Source organism: Fukomys damarensis, unplaced genomic scaffold, assembly GCF_012274545.1.
Source record: "Fukomys damarensis isolate Sample0158 unplaced genomic scaffold, DMR_v1.0_HiC HiC_scaffold_16, whole genome shotgun sequence".
NCBI lineage: Eukaryota > Metazoa > Chordata > Mammalia > Rodentia > Bathyergidae > Fukomys > Fukomys damarensis.
The window spans coordinates 115,268,449-115,296,366 of NW_022900928.1; the positions used below are offsets into that span (position 1 = coordinate 115,268,449).

General features: G+C 38.6%; 1 protein-coding gene across 9 annotated transcripts in view; it reads right to left on the bottom strand.

Annotated features, from left to right (window-relative positions):
• The window catches only part of Fn1 (fibronectin 1), a 66,338-nt gene extending 39,293 nt beyond the window's left edge, over nt 1-27,045 (bottom strand). For 8 of the 9 annotated variants that reach the window (XM_010616020.3, XM_010616019.3, XM_010616015.3 and 5 more), the window contains exons 1-19: nt 26,718-26,968; nt 25,502-25,630; nt 24,313-24,450; nt 22,921-23,052; nt 21,815-21,952; nt 19,512-19,670; nt 18,208-18,402; nt 17,255-17,434; nt 16,478-16,654; nt 14,004-14,156; nt 12,640-12,768; nt 10,932-11,075; nt 6,446-6,567; nt 4,018-4,195; nt 3,649-3,825; nt 2,974-3,102; nt 2,790-2,879; nt 1,808-2,002; nt 868-1,140 (exon numbers count right to left, since the gene is read on the bottom strand). In XM_010616020.3, the coding sequence (XP_010614322.1) occupies nt 868-1,140; nt 1,808-2,002; nt 2,790-2,879; nt 2,974-3,102; nt 3,649-3,825; nt 4,018-4,195; nt 6,446-6,567; nt 10,932-11,075; nt 12,640-12,768; nt 14,004-14,156; nt 16,478-16,654; nt 17,255-17,434; nt 18,208-18,402; nt 19,512-19,670; nt 21,815-21,952; nt 22,921-23,052; nt 24,313-24,450; nt 25,502-25,630; nt 26,718-26,865 (2,986 nt within the window). In that variant the 5' untranslated portion in view covers nt 26,866-26,968. Of the gene's footprint in view, nt 1-867; nt 1,141-1,807; nt 2,003-2,789; nt 2,880-2,973; nt 3,103-3,648; nt 3,826-4,017; nt 4,196-6,445; nt 6,568-10,931; nt 11,076-12,639; nt 12,769-14,003; nt 14,157-16,477; nt 16,655-17,254; nt 17,435-18,207; nt 18,403-19,511; nt 19,671-21,814; nt 21,953-22,920; nt 23,053-24,312; nt 24,451-25,501; nt 25,631-26,717 lie in introns of all 9 variants that reach the window. The other variant, XM_010616017.3, reaches the window with a different exon arrangement.
• Nucleotides 27,046-27,918: the final 873 nt, after the last annotated feature.

The following is a 27,918-nucleotide window of genomic DNA, read 5'->3' on the forward strand; positions in this document are numbered from 1 at the left end:
AATCTCATTCATGCTGGGATGCTGGTGTGTTTGTACTATCAGAAAGGATTATATAATGGTTTATGATGGCTAGCAGTTTCCTCGCAGACATTTACAGCTCTTTTCAGAGAGAAGAAACCTTTGAGATGTAGTCAGAAATAAAAAGTGACAGCATGGGCTCTGGAGTCAGAAAGACAGATTTGAGCCAGATCAATCACTTTGCAGCTCTGAAACCTTACAAGCTGCAGAATTTAGGCTTCAGTTCTTCATACATTCAAAGAATTAGAATAATTAGAATAATTAGAATTTCCTTTACAAGGTTAAAATGAAGAGTATGAGTATGCAAAGAACTGAATAGACAACATGAAGCTCTTTTACACTAGATACTTAGTAACTACTTTTTTGTGGTGCTGAAGATTAAACCCAGGGCCCTGCATGTGCTAGGGAAGCACTCTACCACTGAGCTGCACTCCTGACCCAACAAATGCCGTTTTTAAATCCTACTGTAAGTGTTCAGAGTTTACATTTTTAACTCTGATCTAGATATACTCAGTTACATTTTTAAAATGCACTGAAATCACTCATCTGTGTCTCCATTAGCAAAGGAAATTAAGTTCTCTTAAATTCTCCCATTAATGCACATGTGTGTTAGAACAAACATGCTGCTACATATGTGCTTTAAGTGGACTGCCATTCAGCACCCACAGAGCATGTCTGAGTTTTGTTTCCAAGTTTACGCTTTGCGTCCAATACACACTCCCATGCCGGCTGTTTTCTTACTGCTAAACTGTAAGCACGGGAGCCAAGAGCGTGTTGTACTTCATGACAGTTTAGACACGAGTGTGGAGAAACGGGGACTGGGGCAAATAAGGGAAGGGTAGGACATACTGGTCGTCTGTTGGGCAGTCAGAGGCTTGCTCTCCCTCCCGTGGTTCACAGCAAAGACTTTGAAGTAATAGGTGACCCCGGGGGATAGCCCGGTCACTTCTGCAAAGGTGTTCCTGTTGACAGGCAGCTTCTGGCCATGCTCCCCAGGCAGGTTCACGGGGAGCACCTCTACACGGTAGCCGGTCACCGCACTGTCAGGGGGCGTCCACATGATGGTGACCTTCACATCCGTCACTTCCACAAACTGCAGGTTCTTGGGAGGGGAAACTTTATCTAATAGAAGAGGGACAACTGGTCATTCACAATTCCTATTGAAGATTATTAAAAAAAAAAAAAAAAGTTTCCTGGATGTGTTAGGCACTTCTTAGAGCCACTGATTCAAAAGCAATAGTAAGTTTTGTCTCTTAACCAAATAATGTGGGGTTTTTGCACAAATTTTCATGGTTCAAGCACTGTTCACCTTGTATTTGAAGGTTTATCAAAAATACAGAGGTTAGCATATGAGTTTCCAGCATGAGAAGTGTCAGTTTGGGGTAGAAATTTAAAATAAATATATATTTAAAAACTTTAAGGTAACTACAGAAAAACTGGAGGTTTTGTTTCACTGAATCATTTTATAGTAATACATAATCATGGTAATAGATGTAAAGTCCCTTCCGGTTCCGAGGAAAAATAAGAAGACCTGATGCTGTCAGAATTTTTAACCAAAAGGCCAACAGTTTATATGCATGAATATTTCAGTGTGTGAATACTATTAAGTTTAGGAAAAAGGGACGATATACAATTACTCAGATGCAGGAACTGCTGACAGAGTCAAAACAGCACTTTCTGTCAGGAAAGACGGTCTTTTTTGTATTGAGGTTTTGTTCTCCCACAGAAGGAGGTTAAAGATGTTACCTGGCTTAAGGAATAAGACAACAGGGAAGTGTCTTTCGATCACCTGAGCGGGGGACCCCAGTAGTTTCTTGTTGGATGAAAACGGGAGTGCTTTCTTGGTTTTCTTCCACAGCGTAGATAGTGATGTTATACTGAATGCCAGGCTGCAAGTCACTGAGAGTGACGGAGTCGGCAGTTTCAGGCAGGTTGAGCTCTGTGCTGCTGCCTTCTACTGATGGAGAATAGACTATTCTGTATCCTGCAGATTCATGAGAAAAACATGGTACATCGTTTTATGAAACACAGGCTGTGCTGGAAAATTCATAAATTTGCTACTTTCTAATAGCCCTCAGCATCTTGTCTGATTAGTTAAGCATTAGAAAGATTCTTTTGGCCTCTTTCTGTGTTAACATTTCTTATAATAATGACTATTCAGCATAAAGATAAAATAAGAAGAGCCATGCAAGCTTTTTATGTCTGATTAGTTAAGCATTAGAAAGATTCTTTTGGCCTCTTTCTGTGTTAACATTTCTTATAATGACTATTCAGCATACAGATAAAATAAGAAGAGCCATGCAAGCTTTTTTAATAAATATGATCCTTGAAAACTTGAGATCCTTAGTAAATGTCAATTAGAAACCCATTAGGTGAAAATATTCATGTTAAGCTGATTTCTCTTGAGTCCTGGATGATGGGAGCATTAATAAACCAGCCTGAACACAGAATTGACTAGCACTGTCTGCATCTTTAAGCTACTTCAATGATGAGAAATATTCAGAAACATTTCATCTCTGCAACCCTAGGAAGAGCCTTCCTTTAATAAGCCAAGGAGCTGTCATTATTGGTTATATGTGTGTGCTCAGGGTGTGTGTTTGTGTAAGGAAGTTAGTGTCCCTGAAAAAACACACAGACACACAAATCTCTAGTAATTATGTGGGAGGTTTTAAGTAATACACTCAGTCTGTGGTCAGAATCTGCTTCCTCCCTACACCCTCCTCGAGCTACCAGAATGATTAACCCAGAAGCAAGATCAAGGCTAAACTGACCTGTGATGGGTGCCTGCGGTCTGCTCCAACGAACCACAATGGAGGTGTCATCAACTTGGTCCACGGTAGGGTTAGGCGGGGCATCGGGAGCTAATAAAGAAAGGAAGGAGGAAGTGAGGGAAACGATGTTGTTACAGGCCTACAGTTGAAAGAGTCCTTTAACACCACATAGCACACCATGTACCTGTTGTCTGTGAAGTGGACAGGATCAAACTCTGCTTTCCTTCCTCAGATATCTGGTAGACATTGACAATGTACTTGCGGCCAGGAAGCAGGTCAGGGATGTTCACAGAAGTGGCTGTGCTTGGAAGATCTTTGAAATAAAAACTAAAGGTTACAACCAATGCCTCCACAGCATTTGAGAAGAGCAGCACACTGAGAGGGAGAAAAGAGACTAGAAGGGAATGTGCTAGTGGATTAAGCAGTAATTGTCAATGTGCTATGGGGTATTTCTTCTTTTATGTTTCAAATTGTTTTCTCCAAACATGTACAACTTTTATAATCCACCCCCAAACTTAAAAGAATACCTCTCTGTGATTAGAAGGCAGATAGCAGAGACACACAGAAAGATGGAGGGCGGGGATAGGATTTGAAAAGTATGCATGAAGGACAAAGACAGGAGCTTTTGTAATGTGGGCCTACGCTCAGGTAAATGCATAGAGCACCTCATATCTGGAGCAGGACAAGGTGAGGGCGCTCAGGAGAACCTGCCAGTTCTACAAAGGGCCAAGCTCTCCTTTCCTTTTCCAGCAGGAGGCTTTGTTCTACTGGGGCTGTCAATTAGCTCCACAGAGAACCTACTGATTCTTCTCCATCAACAGCCCCTTCAGACCCACCCTGAGCCACGCATCCAGCTCACCCAGGTACTGCGGTTCATCTCCCTCCTCGCTCAGCTCATACTCCACCCGGAATCCTGATACAGTGTCCGAAGCTGAGACCCAAGAGACCACGAAGCTGCTGGCTGTGATTTCAGTCACCGATTCCGAAGTGGCCACAACAGGAGAAAGTTGTGTTGTCTCTCCTGTCACAGTGTTGCCTAGAGCATCACAGAAAGGAGAAAGCAAGTCTTCAGTGATCCAGACTGTTCACCATCCTCACCTGTGGATGGTTATTTTTTTTAAATGCAGGTGCCATTTGTGGGAGAAAACGAATCGAGAAGGCGAGAGCTTCCCAAGGGGAGCTCAAGTCTGAACAACTTGGGTGCAGACCCGAGGGTGCAGGTACGTACTGGTCACAGGTGTGCTCGCGCTGGTGGTGAAGTCGAAGCGTGTCACCTCTCTGTGGCCATACTGCTGGTAGCTGATGAGCTGCCCCTCATATACCACTCCTGGGGTCAGGCCTTTGATGGTATAGGAATTTAAGTGGCCTGGAATGGTAGCTTCCTTCCAACGGCCTGCAGTAGTTTTCTACAAATTTAAATTTTTAAAAAAAGTCATGTAAGAGTTTATGAGGATAAATATTTAGAGATGATGGTCAGTGATCTTCAAAGAAGAATGAAGAAACTTTGCAGCGCCATTCTTGGAGGAAAACCATGGAACACTGAAATCAGCATAGGGACCAGGAGCCGAGTTTGCTGACAATAATTACTACTGTTTATAGTTGTTAATATTTCATAATTTACCATGCACTACTTAGGCTCTGTGGTATTTTTGCTTGCATCCTCCCCCAGTCTTCATCTCCCACCTCATACTTAGTGGTAACTGTATTATTGCTCCCATTTTACAGGTGGAATTAAGTGACATGCCTGAGGTTACAGGGTCACGGGTGTTGAATACCATGCCGTTGGCTGAACTGGTGATTTAATATCAGCCATATAATAATGATGACCCTAAGTTTCCTCTCCCATTTTTTTCATTTTTTATAAGGAACAGAAATATGTTCCTCACTAAAGTGGGAAAAGGCCATATTTCTATTTTTTAACTTGGTAGGATACAATTCAAGTTTCATTCCTTGTAGAAACAGCCCAAGGCAAATACCGTTTTGTGACTCTGATCCTGGGGTCCTTGCAAATGAAGTTCAGCTGGTCTGGTTTTGTGTCTCATTCTTGGATAAAAACTCCCCCATCAGGAATAGTCAGCCAACTTTGGGCAAGACTATAGAAGAATGTGATTTTGGTGTATTTAATCTTTTGTGTCCAGTTTACATTTTCACATCCTGTCCAACTTCATTAATATGCCATGGGTCACAAAACTCATTGTAATAGAATGTGTGGAAAAGAAACACTCTAACTTCAAACAAAAGGAAATCCTTTCAAGAGTAAATATTCTAAATACTAAGTATCAAAATACACTTTTATGCCCAGTTATTTTTTTAATTACCCAATCAACTAGATTCTCAATAATTTAAATGCTTGTGTCTATTTACATTTTGTAAATAAATGAAAATGAGCCTGGTATTCTTTAAATTTAAATTTTCACCCAACTATGCTATGAAAAATTGTTATTAGTCATTATAGTTAGCTTTAAATTATTGATAACTTTTATTCAATGTGAGCTATCATAAGAAGATACCAGATATTAAATTCATGTGGCACACATTAAGAAAAAAACCTGAAAATTTGTAATTGTTAAAAACTTCAAAGGTGGCTGGGGATTTAGCTCAGTGGTTTCGGCGCCTGCCTTGCAAGCGCAAGGTCTGGAGTTCGATCCCAGGGTACAAAAAAAGGAAACTTCAAAGGAATTCATCACTGCCACTCTGATGATTTTTCCAATTTTATATCTACTTGTAAATGCCCCACTTGTAGGGGTTACATGTAATACTTCAGAGTTGAGTTTAAAATAAACACAACTGGCTATGAGATGAAAAGATGGGAGTTAAAAAGGTGTTGAAAGGGAAGAAGTCACTGATTCCACAGAAAAATATTGCTAGATGCCAAGTTCTACACTGACTACTCAGTATACCAGGGAGATTACAAAAGATGATGTAGGACAAAAAAAATATTGTAACAGCTTAAAATTTTCCTGAAGTGTATGAGTTTGTCAAATGTTTTTGTCTTTAATTACTTAGAATTCAGTAGTCTTATTTAAAATAGACGTCTTTTTCCCTAGTGTAAGATACTGCTTCTCAAATCATGTCATTATAAGTGGACGGGTTTTTGAGGGTAAGAGAAACCAATGCTTATATACCAATATCCGCCTTGGTGTGGTTTCCTCAATTTCCAAACACTTAAAAAATCACAGGCCCATTGTTTAAATAAACCAACTATTGTGGTTTATCTGTTTTTCATCACCTCATTGCCTTCCATTTAAATTTCTTTAAAAGACCAAAAGTAAAGGTTTGAAAAACAGTTCCTCAAAAAAGAGAATCAAAAGAGAAAAATTAATCTATGGAAATGATACCAGTAGTAACAGAGCTCTAAAACATGTAAAAATTTGATTCTCTTCCTATAGTGGATGAAAATAATTTTAAGCTATCATTTCTATGTCCCTAATAAGATCTTCCTAACATAAATATTAATTTCTTCTAACTACCCCTGAAAAAATCCATATCTATATGCAATTTGATTGACTACATATTAATTAGTCACCAAAGAAAATATAAATACTGCGTGGTAATTAATCAGATCAGTTGACACAAAAGCAGAAACAAACAAACAAAACAGATCAGAATTAGGTAAGATCAGGAGACCTGATGTCCATGGTTCTGGGGATACTCACAGGTCTCCACCTGAGCACATACTGAGTGATGTGTGAGGGCTCTGGTGCATTCCACTGAATAGGGTGAGAGTTGGGCTGGCTGGGGGTCTCAGTGATAATTACTTGGACAGGACCACTTGTGCCTGAAAGTGAAAATGTAGGATTTGGTCACCTTGGGTATTCCCTCATTTCAACTTAAAATTTAATATATAGTGTCGGTCGGAATGGTGCATGCCTGTAATCCCAGCACTTGGGAGGCTGAGGCGGGAGGATCGCTATGAGTTTGAGACCAGCCTGGGCTACATAGTGAGTTCCAGGTCAGTCTCAACTACATAGTGAGATCCTGTCTCAAAAAACCAAGGAAAAAAAAATTTAATATACAGGGGCAGTTACTGTATCTTTAAACACAGTTTGCTCATCAGTAAATAGAAGTATTACAATTGTCTGGGCTTAGTTACATATTAGCTGATAATTACTGCCCTTCACGTGACAATGCAAATAGAATTTGTTTATAACAATTAAAAATTTAAAAAATGTCTTATAGCCTGCTTCTCTGTTTTCAAAGTAAGAATTGTGAGACAACTGCAAAACTACTCTAGTACAAATAATGTAATTCAGCATTCAAACTTCATTTACTGACTACATTAATCTTCTTTTAAAGCAAATTCTAATTCATGGACGTTTTCACCACAAGTGAATCCAATACCTAAGAAAAAAACAACATTCCAAAGGCCATACAGCATGAGGTAAAACAAACATATTTCTAAACAGGGTAGAATCTTAGATAAATAGACAAAGGTAATAATTAAAAACACAGCTTTACTTCTCATCAGTTGAAGCATTCTATTAGTTTGGGAAAATAAATCTATCTATATTTTTACTCAAAATGTATACTCTAAAATTACACCATTTGTCAAGTTACTAATAGATCAAAGTTTTTTTCAAAAGGAGTTATCAACTGAAATGATGTTAAAAGTATACAAAATTCAGTATTTCCACATCTTGATATATATGGCTGTTAAAAACAAAATTTAAAATAAATATTTATTTTCTTTTTAAAAAGCAAAATAAGAAAAAGAAATTGATTTCTTAGCACAATAGACTACTCAGAAAAATAAAGAAACAGCACTGAAGAATTTATGTTTATAGACCATAAAACTCACTTCATAATGCCAATGTGCAATTTGCTAAAAATAATCAGAGTTCGTGATAATAACCTTTCTAAGAATTTCCCAATAGTCAAACAAAACAAAATTTTGTATGTTTAATAAAGCACTTCAATGGATTAACAGATTTAAGTTTTCTGAAAGCTTTTAGAAAAAATATACAGTATTGATTTTTCAGACTTAATTATTATCTCAGCTGCTAAGTCCTCTCCGAGACAAAGTTTTCTCTAACAGAACAAATATGTACCTTGTGGAACTATGGACTCCAGAATTCTAAAATAATATTCTCACTTCAACACAGAATAATTCAAAGTTTGTTAAAGGCTAACAAATATTCTTTGAACCTTAACTTCATTTAATGCACATATTTTGAAGGCAAATGAATATCAAAATCGCATATAAAATTCTCAATTTCCATTTTAACATGGCATATATTCCACAGAACATTCAGGATAATTATTTTAATCAGTTGTCAGAATTCCATTCAGTGGCCCTCTTTGATTCACCCTTTTAGTTCACCAAGATTCTCACAAGTTTTAAAATACTTAAGCACATGTGTAGAAATGTGACTATTTAAAGTGCTTCAGTATGAATCAGTAAATACAGAAATATAATGTCCTTAAATTATTTATGATAACCCACTTAAGGTTGTTCAAATTTCGATGCATTAAAGAAATCCTACTATAGCCTTTTCAGGTTAGAGAAACTTGATATACATTTCAGTTTAGTGCATAATTATGATGTGAAAGCCAGGAGTGGCAGCACACGCCTGTAATCCCCACATTCGGGAGGCTGAGGCAGGAGGATCGCTGAGTTCAAGACCAGCCTGGGCTACAGGTCAGTCTCAACTACATAGTGAGACCCTGTCTCAAAAAACCAAAATTATGATGTTGAAGAAGAAAAGTTCATAGTGGTAAATGTCTATGAAGTTTCAAAACAACACAAAGACCTTTACATTTCATGTCTAAGACTAATCGTCTTCCCCGTCCACAAGGATACAAAGAAAAGGAAGACAAAGAAGAAGTGAGAGAAAAAGGAAAAGGCTACTGAAATGGTTCTACCCCCGCCAAAGAGGAGGAAAAGCTTCTTAAGATTTCAAGCACTGGGAAAATCTGTTCAAATTTAGCCATATGTCCCACCTACCTTTAAGAAACCTGCACTCAACAGCAATGGGATTTAGCACAATTTTTTTCTTTTCTTTTCTTTTCTTTTTAGCATGATTTTTTTCGTTCAGGTCAGTTAAATTCCTATTACTTACTACACTCTACACTGTGCTACATATAATTTGAAGGCTGGCCAGTTGAAAATTTTGAAATCATTTAATTTTTTTTTCTTTTGAGACAGTCTAGTTATGTAGTACAGGCTAGGCTTGAACTTGCTATGTAGCCTAGTCTGACCTTAAACTCAAGATCTTGCCTCAGCCTCCTGAGTGCTGATTACAGGTGTTTACTGCTATGCCCAATTTAAAGTTTTGATAATCCTTTTGATACTTGCTAGCTGATATAACTTTTCAATTAGCCTAGGTGGCATGTTTAGCAAAAATTACCACCATGAAATCTTTATTCTGTCTCTTAGTGTGATCAAACAGAAAATACAATAGTTAAGAAAAGATATGATACAATGTCTACATTTTGAAAATGAGTTTAAAGGTCAAAAAATGAGCAATTTCCAGTAAGTAACTCTGGAGAAATTAAACATTCATGATTTTTTGACTCTGTCCTACCACCCACCCCGAATTTGCTGAGGTCTGTACTTTTCTAGGGGCTTATTGACAAACCAAATGCCTTTTATCTCCTGTGAGTTTGAGTAACTCTACCAAGGCCTCTGTACAAGGAGCAAATAGGGTAAGGCTCAGAGACAATCAGTAATCTCTTGTTACTTTATTCTTCACATACTCTTAAAGCTCTGTATGCTGAGCATGGTCCATTGAGTAATCCAGACATATAGGTAACACCAAACACCATGTCTGAGGTCATAAACCAGCCCTACTTCCCCAAATCTCTTCTATGTTCAACTGGTCCTTGTTGTTACCCATTTTTTTAGAGGGCATAACAGAGTGAACAGGTAAAACTCCCAACTGGGAGGGCTCCTTTCCATCCAGATTTTTTTCTAACAAGTCCAACTCAATGCTTTTAACAAGTAGCTGTATGGAAAGGCTTATTTTAGAAGACACATAGAGGAAAAGGCTCCCTAAATCACAGAGAAGATAATTTCCCCAAAAATGCCATATAGGAGAATTTCTTTGGAAGTTCCTGTCCTTTAGTTGCATCATTTTAAAAAAAACCAACCAACCCAATTATGTACTATCAGAATTTATAGCATGTCTACAACCAGATTTGAAACTACATTAAATTAAAAAGCACTTAAAAAGATTTTCAAACCTCAATCCACCATGAAGGCAAGTCAACTTCCTCAGCTCTGATAGTGTCTAAGGACTGGGAAGAGCAAATTTTGGGAGTTCATAAAAAGGGTGCATGCAGGGGCTCAGTATTTATGATCACAGATTGTGTGTCAGCATTGGAAGGAATTTTCAAGGTTATTAGCTACAATTTCCCCATATTACAGATGAGGAGATGGAAGAGAGGAGCCTGCCATGTATCTTTCGGAAACATACATAAAGCTTGGACTTCAGACTTGGTTAACACTTTCTTTGGCCAAGTGGCTCCCATAGCTTGTTCTCTGTGAGTGTAACAGTGAATCTCTTATCCCCCTTGAATTTTAATTCAAATTTTTATTCCAAAAAATGAACAAGTAACACTTGCAACTTACACAATGTCTCTATGACTCACCGATAAACATTTGAGTGTGATTAATCTGTGCAGGCAGAGAAATTGAGCAAGTTACTCAACTTTAAGCCCAGGATACTTTGTCCCATATTGCAACTGATCAAACAAGTGAAAAATTTGACCCGAAGAGCAGAGATGACATGGTGAATGAATTTCATGCTCTCTCTCTATGCAACTCCTCTGCTAAGAATCACAATGTAAAATCCCAATCCTTTACTCCCAGTGAAATTCTCTTGAAGTTTTCTATTTCCACATACAGATGTGAGACAAAACTAACCAGAGTGCTTTAACCTAATGAAATGTTGTACAGCATAAGAAACAAAACTACATACATATACCTTTTCACATCTTTCTATTCTATACGTTTTGCTTGATGGGAAAGAGAAAGGAAAATCTTTTTAGTAAAAAATTTGATTACTGAGCAGTGATATATGATAAAAGGATCAGAAACAGAGGGAGCCCTCAAGGTGGGCCTCAAAGTATTAACAAGCACTGGGGCTGCCCTGTTGTCATAACGACCAACACTTCTCAATTTGCAGTCTTAGAGCTGCTTACCTGCATAGGCCTGCAAAGGCTGGCAGTGCCATTCCCCAATGCCGCGGCCATAGCAATAGCACTGATACCTGACATCGTGCACATACTTCTCCCAGGAGTCTCCAATTTGATAAAATGTTCGGGTTTCTGAATCCTGGCATTGGTCTAGAATATTTGCAAAAGAAAAAAGATAAACAGCTTCAAAGACTTAAAGCTACAAACAATTTGCTAGAATACAAGTTTTGATTGAAAAATAAAGGGAATGTTTAGATTTTTTAAAAAAAATTATTACAATAAAAGATACACTGCCCTACTACTTCCCCTCCAAATATTCTGCCTCACTTCAAATATGCTTATCCCATCATGTGTGCCACTTTCTGAAGCAGTTCTGAAAGTTCTCTTTCATGAGAGTCTTTAGTTGTGCTGTGTTGGCTGCTCTGATGCCCTGAATCAATTAAAAAACATTCACTTTTCCAGGTCATCTTCACTTCAGGGAAGAGCCAGAAGTCACGCAGTGCCAGATCCAGTGAATAAGGTGGCTGAGGACACACTGTACTGTTTTAGTTTGACAGAGATTGCCATAAATAATTTGAATCAATTCAGTATACTGAGCAGCCACAATAGTGCAACTAAAGACAGTCAAGAAAGAAAACTTCCAGAGCTCTTCCAGAAAGTGAGCAGGATGATGAGATAAGGGTACTCAAAGTGAGGGGGAATATTTTGAGAGGTCAGTAACAATGTCTTTTATTCTGATAATTTTTTTAAAAATTTAAACATTCACCAGATATTTTGATCTTACTACAAATGATGAAAATTAAAATAGAAAGTTTCAACTATCCTTACAGATACATGAAGTTAAATAAGTTGATCACATACTTTACCTTACAAAATACTTAGTAATTGAAAAAAAGCATCTATTGGGAAGAATATCTAATTTTCTGAAAAGGGTCATATTTCTAAATAAAAATATAAAGATTAAGAATTCAGTATTATAATCTAAATATTAATTTGGAAAAAATTAAACATTGTTATTTACCAATTTCAACACAACTGACTTATGTGAACAGAAAGGAAAATAAAATTGTAGCCATTTCACTTTATACACATTTCTTTAAAATTTGGAAGAACACATTTTAAAGGTAACTGAATGAACTAAATTTTAACTGTGAATGCCTGCTGAGCAGTTTCTAAGAAAATCTCTTAGGATCCCTATCAGCTGTGGCAATCTCAGATCAAACAAACTCATGGTATCAGTTTGTCTTCTCAGTGAGTAAGCTGCCTCTTTCAGTAAAGGGGTATTAATGGATTCTTTAAAATTTGGAGTGCTGGTAACACAGCTCCTTTAGGACTCAACCTCCACTCTTTGCTCAGTTCTAGTATAAACGGCAGCCAAAAGCACAGAGTATTTTGAAGGCATGATCCTTTGCCATGTTGTCCCAGAGTAAGTAAAGGAAATTTTCCTTTCCAAATATGCACTGCCTTTATGATTCAGAACCAAAGAACCAACTCCACTCAATTAAATTTATATTTGTTGCCAAATTGAACAAAAAGCAGATGATTACCACTATTGAGGATATATATATATATATATGTTCACGATGAGTGATAAGACTTCAGAGCTTGCTAGGAACAGCTGAGCACAGTCAGTCATAGCAAATAGTTCTCCTATTCTGAAACTGTTTAACCAGTCTCGAGGGCCAGAACTATCCAAGGAGAAGACACTACTTACCGATGGGGTCACACTTCCACCTGCCCCTGCCCTGACCAAAGCAGGTACAGTTTAGCATGTGTCCCTCCTCGTGACGCTTGTGGAATGTGTCATTCACATTGTAAGTAATGTCATCGACAATGCACTGATCTGTTCGGGAGGCAGATGCATGAGGAACTTTTAAAACCTCACTGATGAAATTACATTTTGCAAATTATACAGTTCTTCCACTTGATTATCGATACCTTCCATTAAAGGAACTTTTCTGTTGGCATAAAGTAAGCTCTCTTTTTTTATATTCAACACTTAGTAATACAATGTTCCCCTCACTTCAGTTCTCTCACTGTAGACCTGTAAAGAGGTTGCAGCATATACACCTAAGGAATGTGGTAAAATCCACCTTCCTGTGAAATGCCAAGTTTTAAACAAATACATCTTAACTTCTATAAAGTTCTTGCTTAATTGCAAATTTCCTTTTAATCCCTGCTTGTTATAGTAGGATGATTAAACATATTTATGTGGAGCACATAATGGTGCTGCAGTCTGGTTTCTGGAAATGGGAAGTGGGAGGAGATATTTGGATTTGAAAAATAAAATGGCATCTATGTTTGTAAAGCTAAAAAAAAATAGCAGGTCAACTCTGTGTCTCACTCTTCTGAGAGATCCTGAGCAAGTTACTTTCCCTCTCTGGGTCTTAAAATCTCCATCTGTTAAATAAGCAATGGGTCTGCACACCTTCTTAAGCTTCCTTTCAGCTCTGCGCCATCAGATATGATTATATTACTCCTGCACTGTGCTACCCTCTGGACACCACAAAAGGGACAGACTCAGGCCAATATCTACACACTAGCTATTTGTACTATTTAGGGTTAGCTCAGAGTTCTACTTTTGAAATCAAAGAATGGAAAACTTAAATCACTTGAGCAAACCAACAGTACCTCATATTGCACGTCTAGGTCCAAAGGGATAAAACTATCTGAAGAAAAGAAATCAGTCTCTCTACATATTTGTCTTCTTAAACTTGGATCTGCAAAGATCCGATTTCATCTTTTTTTTTTATAGAAATGATTTAATCTTTTCTAGACATGAATCCAGTAGCATCACCTAAAGCTCAAAAGATCAAATGTTTGTGCTCTTGTCTTTGAAGTCACTCTTTTGGCTTAGCCTAAGTCCTCACATCCTGTTTCAGGGCCTTAAAATTCCTATGTCAGCTTTTCTTAACTAGCTGCCTTCAGTGATAACCTTCTCCAGCACATAGCCTAATGGGCTGTCACTGTGAATTTCTTCCTTTGCTTTTGGCACAGAGTAAGTTTTTACATGAAAACCTATTTCTCTGCCCTATTTGATTTCTCAAATATGTTTTTTTTTAAAAAAAGGCAGTATACCTCGGAGCTGGGAGTAGGCGACACACGTCCATTCCCCACGACCATTCCCAACACATGTGCACCTCATCAAGTGACCCATATCATGCTGCTTATCCCACTGATCACCGATGCGATACATGACCCCTTCGTTGGTTGTGCAGATTTCTTCATGGGCTATTTGGAAATGGACATGAAATGCACTTGGTAGGTGATCACAGATCTGACAGGAGTGCATACACTATCATCAACCCAGTCTGGTCATTCCAAAAACTCTCACCGGAATCCCTCTGCATGACTGATACCTCTTCCTGAGGTATCAGTCTTTTCTTAGGATTCCCATGACACCTTTCTCACCTGTATCACGTCTGTGCTCCCACTGTCACTTTTAGACAAGGCGTCGCACATTTGTCTTCTCTACCTGGATGTCCCTGGAGCTCCGGATTCTAACTTATTTGAGGTTCTCAAATGAACCTCAAAATTAACATGTCTGAAACTGATCTTATCCCCTAGCTCACTTTTCATCTTTTCATCCTTTTGTCCATGCTAAAAAACATAAAACAAAACCATGGATGGAGTCATCCTGGATCTTTCTTTTCAGAACATCTCAACTCTATCCTGTTGGCTGTTCCAGGTGGCTCCACCTTTTGAGTTTACCCAGAGTCCTTCTCTCTCCACACCAGGGCTGCTTCCCTGCCTCAAATTGTTACCATATCAAACCTGAACCTCTGATGTCACCTGCTCTTCTCTGTGTCCACTCCTGCCCCCCTGGAAACTATTCTTCCCAAAGTGGCCAGAGAAAGGATCTTTTCAAGTCTTAATTGACAGAGAGGCATAGTGGCTCGTGCCTTCAATCCCAGTATTCAGACACAGGAAGATCGCGGTTTCAAGCCCAGGCTGGATGACTTAGTGAGACTGTCTCAAAATTAAAAATAAAAAGGTTTGGGGATGTAGCTCATTGTAAAGGCCCTGGGTTCGATCTCCAATAGTACACGCACACACACACACACACACACACACACACACACACACACACACTAGCTAGCTAGGCATACATAGACTCTCACTTTGAAAGAAGCCTTGTGAGCCTCCAAGGCATCTAAAGTTTGCACGGCAAAGGTACAGAGTTCAAGATTCACAGAGAGAAAACACAGTCCAAGCGTAAAGTATGTAATAAGAAATAATTACAGCCAGGGATTTAGCTCAGTGGTTCTGCTGCCTGCCTTGCAAGCACAAGGTCCAAAGTTCGATCCCTGGTAACCAAAAAAAGAAAAAGAAAGAAAAAAGAAATAATTACAGGAAGAGCTAGGGAACCTTACAGTAAGACAAAACCTACACATTCACTCAAAGGGTGCATATTGTTCTCTAAGCCTGGATTTGACTACTGCCTTCTAACTTTTCTTCATTTCAGATTTTTTTCTAGTTTGAAAGAAAATTATGTGTTTGGGTATAGAATTGCAAGCAAAAGCAAGTTTCCTTTTAAACCCATTATTATGTTTTGTTGAAATGAGAGAAATAAAGGGATAAGTAGTTTTCTTTGCCTCTTATTCACACTCGGCACTGCATAGTGCACAGGTTCCTGGCTCTACAACTGCATAATCAAATGTACTCTGTGAAGTTCTTAAAATTTGAAAATACATAAAATGTACTGGTTTTGCTTTTCGCCATTCATACAAACTGGAGATTTTTTAAAAAAATTCCTACTTCTCAAAAACAAGTTTCCTGACCTGATTTGGTCACTTAGGTATTTAATTAGTGCCAGGGAGCTTGTGCCGGCCAAAGCAAAGTCATGCGTCAACATCATGGGCCTGTGAGTGTAGCCGGTGGATGTGCACTCAGTTGTACACTCACAAAAGATAAATATTGACAAATTTGTAATTTTAATTTGTGTTTTTTGGTATTAAAATTATTTAAAAATTTTATTTTTACATTTGGAGAATTAAATCATCCCAAAGGGATAAAGTACATAATTATAATTACATATATTCTCAATTCTTATATATATAATATTTATTCTGGAGATTTTTTAAAAAAATTCCTACTTCTCAAAAACAAGTTTCCTGACCTGATTTGGTCACTTAGGTATTTAATTAGTGCCAGGGAGCTTGTGCCGGCCAAAGCAAAGTCATGCGTCAACATCATGGGCCTGTGAGTGTAGCCGGTGGATGTGCACTCAGTTGTACACTCACAAAAGATAAATATTGACAAATTTGTAATTTTAATTTGTGTTTTTTGGTATTAAAATTATTTAAAAATTTTATTTTTACATTTGGAGAATTAAATCATCCCAAAGGGATAAAGTACATAATTATAATTACATATATTCTCAATTCTTATATATATATAATATTTATGTATACACACACACACACACACACACAGAGACATACTCATATAAACTTTTGCTTTCCAAATAAATAAGAGTAGAGAGGACACCAGTCTTTGGCTCTGCTCCTTATGTGGTGTCCACCCCGACAATCCAGAGGGTCCCATCTTACCAGCCATGGGGCAGAATCCAAACTTCTGGTCAGCGTCATAGTTCTGCGTGGTCCCGCACCATTTCATGTTGTCTCTCCTGCCCTCAGAGGTACAGTCAGTGTAATTGTGGTTGTTATACAGGAAGGGGAAATGGCACAGGGCACCATTGGAATTTCCACCTCGAGTCTGGACCAAAACTGCCCGGGACATTGCATAAAGAAGAAGAAAAAGATTATAGTTGAGCTTTCTCACATACCAGAAAAAAAACTACAGAAAGATTCCCAGAGTCAGATTTCTACAGCAAATTCTTAGTCTACTTAGGGTAAAAGATGCCTGATAACATAGTTATAAAAGTTTCTTAGTGTATTCACCTACACCCTTTAATAGATCGAAGCATTATTTGCACTCATTTCCTAACAAAACCAAACATACAAAAGACTAAATGATAGCTTTGAATAAAAGTTTAAAATGATAGCTTTGAATAAAAGTTTCATCCAGAAGGTAAGTAAAGACGTCGCGATATCCACCTTATGTATTGTTCAGTTACTGATTTCAGTATACAAGTATCTTTAATCGCTATATATCAAAGTAAATGAATGGGAGAGTTCATCTCTTGTTGTCATTTCCCAGGGATCATGGGGAACTTGGAAACATCCTCAGCTGCTAAGTTGGCTTTGAGTCTCTTGGGTCCAGACAGATCAAAAGTGATGTTTCTTATGCAGCCTCAAATTAATACCAGAATTCTGGCAAGTAAATTGGGTTTTCTTCACTGTTCTGCTTTTCCCCAGGACACTTACCAGTATGGTCTGTACAGAAAGAATATTTCTGGTCTTGCTCATAGTTCGAAGTTGTGCTGCACCAGAGATGTCCATCCTGTCGCCCTTCCGAGGTGCAGGAGTAGAAAGTCCTACCATTGTAGGTGAATGGTAGCACACATGGTTCCCCATTTGAATTGCCACCGTATGTTTGAGTCACAGCTATAACCACAACCAAAAGAGTCTCAGTCAATACAGCTGCTTTATTTCCCACCAGGGGCTGCTTATGTGTACCTTATGACAGACTGAGTTTGTGCCTTCAAAAGCAAAAGCTAGGCACAGCGATGAACATCTGGATAATTTCAGTCAAAATACATTACTCAGGAAACAATGCCTGCTGTGGGATAGAGCATGGACTGGAGTTCTGCTGATGTTCTTTGTTTCCACTTCTGCTATCATGCCTCAGTTTCTCTATTTGTAAAGCCAATTAACACAGATGAATTAAGGATGCTGTTCAAAGATGCTAGGAATATGTACGACTATACCAGCGCCAGAAGAAACAATGTATGATGCTATTCTAGGAGAATCTCTTTTTTAAAATGTACTAATTCATTATTGCTGTAATTATCATGTTTGTTATCTAGAAGAGATACATTAGGCCACTGAAAGATGGTTGTATTACAAAGCTGCTAAAATTTCTGATTCAGAGTATAAAGTATCGATGATTAGCTCTTCAGAAAGCAATCCTCTTTGTAGCAGCATTTCATGCAAATAAAGATAATACATAGTTTGATCTCCGTGATTGGAAGGAAAATATACAGATTAAAAAGATTAGAAAAAATGTATCAAATACACTCTTGATTGTCATTGCAGTGTGGCATGATTATAACTTTTTCTTGTTTTATTGCATTACATTTGTTGCAGATCAATGCAATGCCATAAAAAAACTAAAAAATAAAGTTTACAGCACTATTTTTTGAGACAAGAACATGTACCTGTCTCCTGGCAGCTGACGCCATTGCCCAGGCAGGTGCAAAGCATTTGTTTATTTCCTTGTGTCTTCAGCCACTGCATCCCCACAGAGTAGACCATGCCACTGTCTGTAACACAGTGGCCATATGGAACAGGTTGAGGGTGAGGCTGGGGCTGGTAAACAGCTGTTCGGATATCCGTGAAGGGGCTACCAGATCCTAAGGGCATGAGAAATGAATGTCACAAAGTTGGAGAAACAGTTGACAACTCTGAAAGCCCAGGGCCCACCTCAGAGTAGAAACTGAGGCTAGATGGGCTGGTAGACCAAGTTCAGCAGCTAAATGCTGCTAGACATTAAAACCCAAAGGTACTTCCCAGAGGAAAGATCCCAGGGCCACACATATTGGGGAGAAATCTCTGTCTCTGTACACTCCACGTTGAGAATCACTATGCAAAAGAACATAGAAGACCCATAGAGAAAATTCTGTATTTTTTAACCCTGTGTCTTTCAAACTCCCCAGCCCTCAAACTCTTTTGAACAATGGAACCTTTTTGCTGAGTAATATTAATACAATAGCTGACATTTATTGAGTGTTTATGCTGATTTAATTCCCAGGGACCCCTTTAATCTATTTAGTAGTTTGATATTTTTGTTTTGTTTTTTGGGGGTTTTTTGGTCAATAACAATTTTATTGCTATTAAATAACTCAAAGATACCTTCAAGTCTAATCTTGCTCACTTTCCTAAGGTCAAGATGAAAACTCATCAAAAAGAGAAAAAATTAATATTTCTACTTAAATAAATGTCTAAAAGGGTTAGTAACAACACTAGCACATGGTGTAGCAAAAATTGATGAAAACATACTAAGAATAAGAACAATAGAAGGGCAAACCTGTGATGGCCACAGTTCTTTCTTCAGACTTACACTAATATCCATGATGCAAAATCCTTTTTTTCATACCAGAAATAATTAAAACTTCTTTTTTCACTCTTAAATTTTTATTATTAGTTGTTTTGATGATGAGAGTTGAATCAGGGCCTCAAGCATGCTAAGCTTACACTGTACCACTGAGCTACACCCCCATCTCCTATCATTTTATAAAAATTTGTTTCCCTCTTCCCAAGATCCATTTTCATTTCATTTTAATTTTTATCTAAGATTTAAAGCTGGGCATTGAAAAGTTTTAACTACCACTAATCTATAAATAATCTTAGCCTATTAGTGAAACTCTGAAAATTCTCAGCGGGGTTGTGAAGGGAAAGGTGACTTGCGGAAGCACTTCTCAAGCCACTTCCCCCTCCGGGCCCTGCCAGCCCTGTGCCTCACCAGTGGATGTGGTCTGCAGGGATGAGTGCCGCTCACACTTCCACTCTCCCCGGCCATTGCCTGTGCAGATGCACTGGAGCAGGTTTCCTCGGTTATCCTTCTTGCTCCACGTATCTCCAATTCTGTAGGATGTCCTGGTGTCCTGATCATTGCACCTGTCTATTTTAGAAAGGAAGGATGTAAATTCATAAATAAGGTCAAGATGGCCAAGTAGTCATTCCGAACCTAACAAAGGAACATAGCAGTTTCATGCTTGGGAACCCACTTTTTGACAATATATTCATATTCAGTTCTGGTCTCATGGATACTAAACTTCTGAAAGATGGGATTACATTTTTTACAGAGTAAAGGGTTTATCCTAGTTTTAGCCTGTGTGGTTTAGCCTAGTTCCATCTCTCTGATAAAACTTGTTTATCATCTATCCTTTATTTTGCTTTATACTTTTTATACTACTCATCTAATCAAATTCATTCTCTGGCATGTATTATTCTTTTATTTTTCTCCTCAGATCTTCCAGCTTTCCTTTTAGTAACTGCCTTATATGGCTCTCCTTTCAAAAGGGAATTTTGTTTAGAGCACTAGAAACAATAATGAAGCGAGTAGGTTTCAATCGCCCTAACAAAACTGGAAAAAGACAGTAGTACCTTTTTCTTCATTTGTTAGGTAAAAGAAAATTCAGGTTACTAACCATTTCTTCACCCAAAACACCTATTTAAAAATCATCAAAAAAATGTTCTTTTTTTTTAATTGCTCAGGGTTACCCCTCTAATGGAAAAGTGAGATTAGTCCTGGAAAAATGATCATTGGTAACTACATCATTAGTCTATGTGTTCATTTGTCTGGCTATGAGACTATTTAAATTATAATGCAGCATCATTCATATACTACAGTGTGAATGTAGAGAATATGATTTGTTTGTGAATTACTGCAATTACTGGGTTGCAGAAAAAATAATTTGGCAGATGATGTAGGAACATACAATTACATCAATCTGCTATAAGAACGAAGATTGAATCAAGGTATTACTGCTAATAGGAGATTTTCTCATCCAAGTCTTCAGCTAAAACTATATCATCCCCTGAATCTCCACAGCATTATTTTCAAAATCTCTCCTAAAACTCCAACTCCTGAGTTTGGTAAATGATAAATATGTATAAACCCTCCCCATCTCTCTGATCTATGCAGTATTCTTTTAAGGATGGGTTAATGCCCAACATCCAAATCCACTAAACAAAATCCGTGCTTATAAAATTTCATGGAATAAATTATCTTTCTTTGAGAAACTTTTCTCAGTTGCTCATAAAAAATGTTTTAAATAAAGAGTTTGAATTAGATTTCTGATTTGTTTTAACGAAATACTGCCACAAAGTTCTTGATGTCTGATGATCATAACACTTTCAATACAAAAGATCTAATGAATTAGTAAGTTTTTGGGGAATACTTGGTCAGAGCCCTTACTGTTTCTCATGGGGTTTCATTTTTGTTGTTAGCAAAGATTTTGAATCTAGATAAGTATTTAAAAATAGTTAACTATTTTAAGCTAGATAAGTAAAATAGCTTCAGGATATTTACATTTGATTTTTAAATTCATTTATAATGATAGCAATGGGCGTTTGCTTTTTAACAAGCTCTAGAGTTGTGGTTAGCTTGAAATGCCACAAAAGGAGGCTTAAAACCAAAGGCAATAATTAAAATTTTAAGACAGTCTTCGAAGAAGAATAAGGATGCCTCAGGCCAGCTTCTTCACCAAATTAGCTATGGTAGCTTTAGGTAAAAGCCACTATACCTAATTCCAGAGTCAACAATTTAATCTATGGGATAGATGCTTTTTATTTTCATCAATTTTGCTTATGAATATGCCTTATTTAAATTTCAAACATAGGAAAACATCAAACCTTTAGAGCTCATTCATTTCCATGTCAACAGTAACTTCATGCCAAGAGATACATTTGCATGCTATTTTAATGACTTTTTGCCCGTAATACTTTAAAGACTTTTAATGATAATTTAGATTGCACATTGACCACTAAACTTCATTAAAATCACACCCACACTTGGCATTTGAATAAATATGAAGATTCTTTTTAGTAGCTGATAGCCTTACCCTACTGAAATAACAGTTTTTCCTATTTATTTAGTTTTCTCTGAAGAAGCAGAGTTAAGGAATTTTTCTTGACATGCAGAAGTTACCAGAACATACTGGTATACTGAGTGCTTTCTAAGTGACATAGTATTGCAATTCTTCCTAGAAATCCAGAAAGCTGTATCTGGTCTAGTCTTCCATATACAGATCTGAAACATACTTCTAGAGGTACAAGTGATACGTCCACTGCCTTCTCCCAGACAGGTACAATCCACCATCATCCAGCCTTGGTAGGGCTTTTCCCAGGTCTGGCCGACAACATAGGAAGTCCCAGCAGCATGATCAAAACATTTCTCAGCTGTAAAAAAATTTAGAAGAAAAAACAAAAAGGGTTATTTTGAATTGGGCAGTCTCCCTATAATTTAAAGCATAGCTTGTAAGCAAAAATCCAGCCACATTTTTTTAAGTAGCACTCTGTCCAGAAAGAAAGGCACACCCTGTAACTAAGCACATACTAAGTAGCCAAAGCAAAAGGAGGCCCAAACTCAGCTGGCAGGCAGAAATTCTGTCCTAATGAGTACATGGACTGCATATTTCCAGCCAATTCCAAGCTTCCCACCAGCATTTTGAGTGAAAAGAATCTATGTATTCATCTGGTCTGTGGCAGACTACACACACAAAATTCCAATCTTAATTATGAATGACCAATTAGGAATTATAAATGGCCTAAATAGAATGCTAAGAAAGCTATGTAAAATTTGGAACTCTGTAAAAATAAACACAAAATAAAAACCTCTGAATTACAGAACAATAAACAAAATAAAACACTTTTAGACTTGTAACTTGTAGTGCTCCATGGAGGATTGAGACTCAAAGAAGCTCCAGAATTTTTATTTCATAAAGAAATTATCAAGGTGGGACAAAGCACATGCCATTTTGTGTTTCAGTCCAGTGCATTCCAACAACAACAACAAAAAATGTGTCAAAGTATCGGTTTTATCTTTTCAATAATTTATGTCTTGGACCAAGGAGGAATCTGGGGTCAGATGTGGACTAAAGAACTGACTTCTTAAATCTATCAACTCTGGCTTGTGCTTTTGAAACAAAATTAAGACTTCTATTTGTAGTGAGTACTTTGTGATCTGATTTTTAAAAAGAAGACTTTAGATCATGTAACATTTCATTATTTGAAATAAAATTTCTATTTCACTGTTTGTTTATTTAAATTGGAACTCAGATTTTTTTGTCCATATAGCTGTAATTTGGGGTCAACCCAACATTGCAATTATGCAACCCTGTCCCCTCACCCTTCCCTAGGTCACACACCTATTGGCTTGCAGGTCCATTCTCCTTTCCCATTGCCGAGACACACACACTCTAACATGTATCCACCAGTCTCATGTGGTCTCCTCCAGGTGTCTCCGATCTTGTAGGACTGATCCCCTTCATGGCAACGGTCTGTTTAAGACAAAAGACAAATATTAGGAGAGAGTGATAGAATTTAAAGAAAAAAGTCTCACATTCCACCTAGGATAAAGACTTGTATTGGACAAAGTGAAATAGAGAACAGCTTTCTAATCTAAGAAAGGGGAAAAGTTAACAGAGCTGATTGCTTTGGGTCAAATTCAATTAAATGTCTTGCTTAAAAAACAATGGGAACCCACAGAGAAATGTGAATGACAAAGAAAAGGGTCATAAATTCTGGTTCTCCTTAGAGATCACAGGAAATTGTGTCCTAAAATAGAAAAGAAAGGGTGGGAGGCACAGCCTAGGCTCATGTTACAGAAGGTTGCACCTCAGAACACTTCAATGAATAGACTATATTGGGTGTAACATTCCAATTTTCAGGAGTACGGAGACCGCATATTTTATCCTAAGAAAACAAAGGTCATTTTGGTGGAAAGCAAGCACATACACACATTGAATATGGAAATTCTGATGCTTTTCTGGGCTATTAAACTCAGTGGCACATCCAAAGGCAGAATTGTACACTACACTATAAACGCTATGAGATTTGCTTATAAACTTGGAAAAAGCCCTAACATTAAGTGTGGGAAAAGTTGATTGGGTCTATTCACAAAGGACTGACTAGTTCTTTTGAAGAAAAGCCTTTAACATGACTTATTAAGAGATGGCTAAAAATGCTGTATTAATAAAAAAACATTGGTAACCCAGTGAATCATACTGGAAAGATTTCCTTAATTATGCTAGAGTTGATGAGATACAGCCCAGTTCCTGGAGTTCCTTGAACAAAATTTGGATATATTATCTCCGGGGGTGGGGGAGATCAGCTTCCTGGGTATGACCTATTGGTCACAAAGAAATGAGGCTGTTTCTGAGATGCAAGAGTTCTCTAGGTTGCAAACAAGAAGAGGAAAGGGTACACAGCTGATTCACTGTTCATGAACATCATTTAAAATCATATTGTCTGAGCTGAAGATGCCTGAGTAATTTAAAATAGGTAACTCTTCTAAGCACATTTTAATGAAATGGAAAACAAGACATCTCCTTGATTATACTATGTACACATATTCATGTGTTCAGATCCATCCATATTCCAGAACCACAAGACCCAGATGAATGATCACATAAGAGTAACTAATCACCAGGGGTAGCCTAAAGTGAGGAATGTCCAGTCATGGATAACAGAAAATGATAATGATGGTAAATGCTTATTTATGATATTTTTATCATCATTTTACACAATGTCTTCCTTACTTGCAATGGTGCAACTTATTCTCCCACGCCCAGCCCCGATGCAGGTACAGTCCCAGATCATGGAATCTTTAGGGCGCTCATAGGTGTCACCCACTCGGTAAGTGTTCCCCGTATACTTGTCAAAGCAAGTCTCTTCAGCTGAGGGAAGAAAAAATCCATGTAAGCCTCACAATTGCAAAAGCTTTTCTAGTTCACTAATCCATGCAAAGGAAAATCCATGTTTCTCTTCTATGAGTAAGTAGCATAACACAACTCCAAGTAGTAGTCAAGAGTTAAAGATTTTTACCTTTGGCCATCATAAGGCCAGTTTCTGACCTTGGACAAGTTTTCAAATTGTCTATAAGTTAATTTCTATTGAACAGAATTCTTAGGAAAAAATTATACAAAATACCAACTCATGACCAGTTAGATTGTAAAGGGTTTCAGATTTCGATCTTTGACTCAGGAAGTCAAACCAAGGTCCACAGAAAAAGCAAACACTTTGTCCATCCCCTCCTCCCACCAGGCCCTGACCCTTGTTAATCCATCAAGTATTTCCAAGCTAGGCTCATCAGCTCTTCTCTGAAGGACTTTGTATATAGTTTACAAGAAGCAAATTAGTGACCCTAAAGGTATGAGAACTTGGAAGTGTTCATAGTTTTACACTGAACAGCAGCTGGCAATTCACCTTACTATATAAGTAACCCAGAGAAAGATCTTATAAATGCAACTTTTGTTTTTGTTTGTTTGTTCGGTACTGGGGATCGAACTCGGGACCTTGTGCTTGTGAGGCAAGAGGCAAAACCACTGAGCTAAATCCACCACCCATAAATGCAACTTTTATAATCAATTTCTTTGAGCCACACACAAATGCTTTCATTTTTCTCATCAAAAATTTAGGAAAGTAAAACAAAAAAACTGTTTTATAAACTAGTTTGAAATACATCTGTGTTGTTTTTTGTTTTGTTTTTTGGGTACCAGGGATCAAACTCAGGTCCGTGTGCTTGCTCTTGCAAGGCAGTCACCACATCTGTGTTGTTTTAAAAGTAAAAGTAAGAACATAGAAGCATTTATCATATGCTTATACAGAAGACATAACAGGTAATTTCACTAGAATAGTGGTGTATGGATTTTTCTTAATACTAAGTTTAACTAACAAGCAAAGCTTGTCTATGAGAAGATATTAACGATCAGGCTCCCAGCCACTTACGTTCAGGTTTACTTTCACAGTTAAAACCTCGACTTCCTCCATAACAGGTACAAACCAAGGCATTGCCTAGGTAGGTGCGCTCCCATTGTTGATTTATTTGATAGTGTTTCCCATTGTCATAGCAACCAGCTGTAAATAATTGAAGGAAAGCGTTAATACATTTCCATCCCTTCTTTTTTCCAAATTATGGAATTTTCTTGCACAACTGAATTGATGAGTCTGAGTATCAAACACAGAAAAATAACCACCAGAATATCATGAGATTAAAATCAGTACTCTGCAAAGAGACAGATATGGAAGCTAGTTTTCCAAATAATTAAACACAATTTATGTAGGTGGATATTTTTCTTTTTTTCTCTTCTCTTTCTCTTCTTCTCCCTTCTCTCCCCCTCCCCCCCTTCCTCCTCCCCTCTTCATTGGCTAAATGGTACACAAGGATGTTATTTCCATCTGGCAAGGGGTTTCCATCAAAGTGTAGCATTTTGAAAGGTAGATAACTCAAATACATTTTTAAAATTCAAGGAACTTCTATATTCTTTTGGAAAAATAAGTCAAGAAGGACAACTTTTTTTTTCTTCTCCGTATCAGGGATGGAACTCAGGACCTTGTGCTTGCAAGGCAGGCGTGGTGCCACTGAGCTAAATCCCAGTCACGAACAACTTTAAAATTTCATTTAGCCACAGGAAAAGGGAGGGTGCGTCTAAAAACCTGAATGAGGAGTTTTAACCTCGGTTCGGGGAAGAATTCTGAGGGCACCCAAAACAATCTGAACCGATTACCATTTTTCAAACATAGCTTCCTCTATCTTCTTCCCACCCTCGTTTTGAAAATATTTAACCAATTATTTAGTGACAAGGAAAATACGGAGCAGTTAAGGACCACACTGATCTCAAACGGAAATTTATAGACATACAAACATTTTTCTCTTTAAATGAGTTCTGATTCATTCGTAAGTCAGTTTGAATGAATAGAATTGAGGACCCTGTTAGATATCCCAGACCCATGTCGCCCAATGCATCATCTTCTCCTAAGCCCTCACAATCAGTGTGCTCAAACCAAGATCTTTTTTGTGTCCAAGGCTGTTCTCTCTTAATTTTTTTAAAGCGCACTCACACACATACAGTCACACCCGCGCGCGCGCTCGCAAAACTTCAGCCACAACTTTAGTTGGCTTTTCTGGTCCCATCCCAGCGACAGCCCCTAGGTCAGTACTCACGCTTGCTCTGACTGACAGTCACCGGGGACTGGGGCTGCACGATCTGCTGAGCCTGCCTCTTGCTCTTCGAGGCCGCGGTGGACGGCACCACTATGCCCAGACACAGGACGGCCAGCAGCAGCAGCCCGGGCCCCGGACCCCTAAGCATCTTGAGTCGGTGGCAGGAGAGCCGCCCTCACCGGGGAAGCCAGCGGCCACCAAGTTTGGTTCCCTTTGCAACCTGCGGGAAAAGTCCCTTCCAAGGTCCCCTGGGGAAGGGACTGGTAGAGGGACAGAAGGGATGGAGAGGGCCAGAGAAGTTGCGGCTGCAGGTCCCTCCGTCCCCCTGGCGCCCTCGCCGGCCCGGACGACCGCGAGCCGAGGGGCCCGGGCGTGGGTGACGTCACAGGGCGCTGTGGGTTCGCCCTGAACAAAAGAGATGCTGATCGCCCGCCAGGCCTGGGGCAGAACTTTTTTTGGTTTCCTTTGCGGTCGTCAAACTTTTTTTGTAGTTGGGGGAAGGGTTGGGAAGTGGCAGACCGCTAGGAAAGAGAGGGGCCGGAATTGGCTGAAGTGGGGGAATTGGCCCGGGCGTGGGTGACGTCACAGGGCGCTGTGGGTTCGCCCTGAACAAAAGAGATGCTGATCGCCCGCCAGGCCTGGGGCAGAACTTTTTTTGGTTTCCTTTGCGGTCGTCAAACTTTTTTTGTAGTTGGGGGAAGGGTTGGGAAGTGGCAGACCGCTAGGAAAGAGAGGGGCCGGAATTGGCTGAAGTGGGGGAATTGCAAGCTCCCCTTTACCTTATTTTTAATGGGGGGGGGTGTTTGAGGACATTACGTCAACTCTGAAAAAAATCTGCTAGCAGGAGTGTATGTGGGTTTTTTTTGTTTGTTTGTTTGTTTTTTGGTACCGGGAATTGAACTCGGGGCCTTGAGCTTGAGAAGCAGGCGGCGGAACCACTGAGTTAAATCGCCGGTCCCAGGAGTGTGTTTTGTGGGGAGGAAAACCCATAAAGCAGCCACCACCTTGCAGCTGTAGGAACCCAGACTTCGCAGTCCCAGGGCGGGGCCGGCTTTGTGCTTTTGATTTTCTTGAGTCCAATACATGCTGGCTCACAATCCCCTTTCTTTGGCTTCACAGCATCCTATTCAGACTTCTGCCTTTGTGCAAGCTCTACCTGCCCAGTTCTGGAAGGACCAGCTGGGGAAGGGGAATTTAAGGC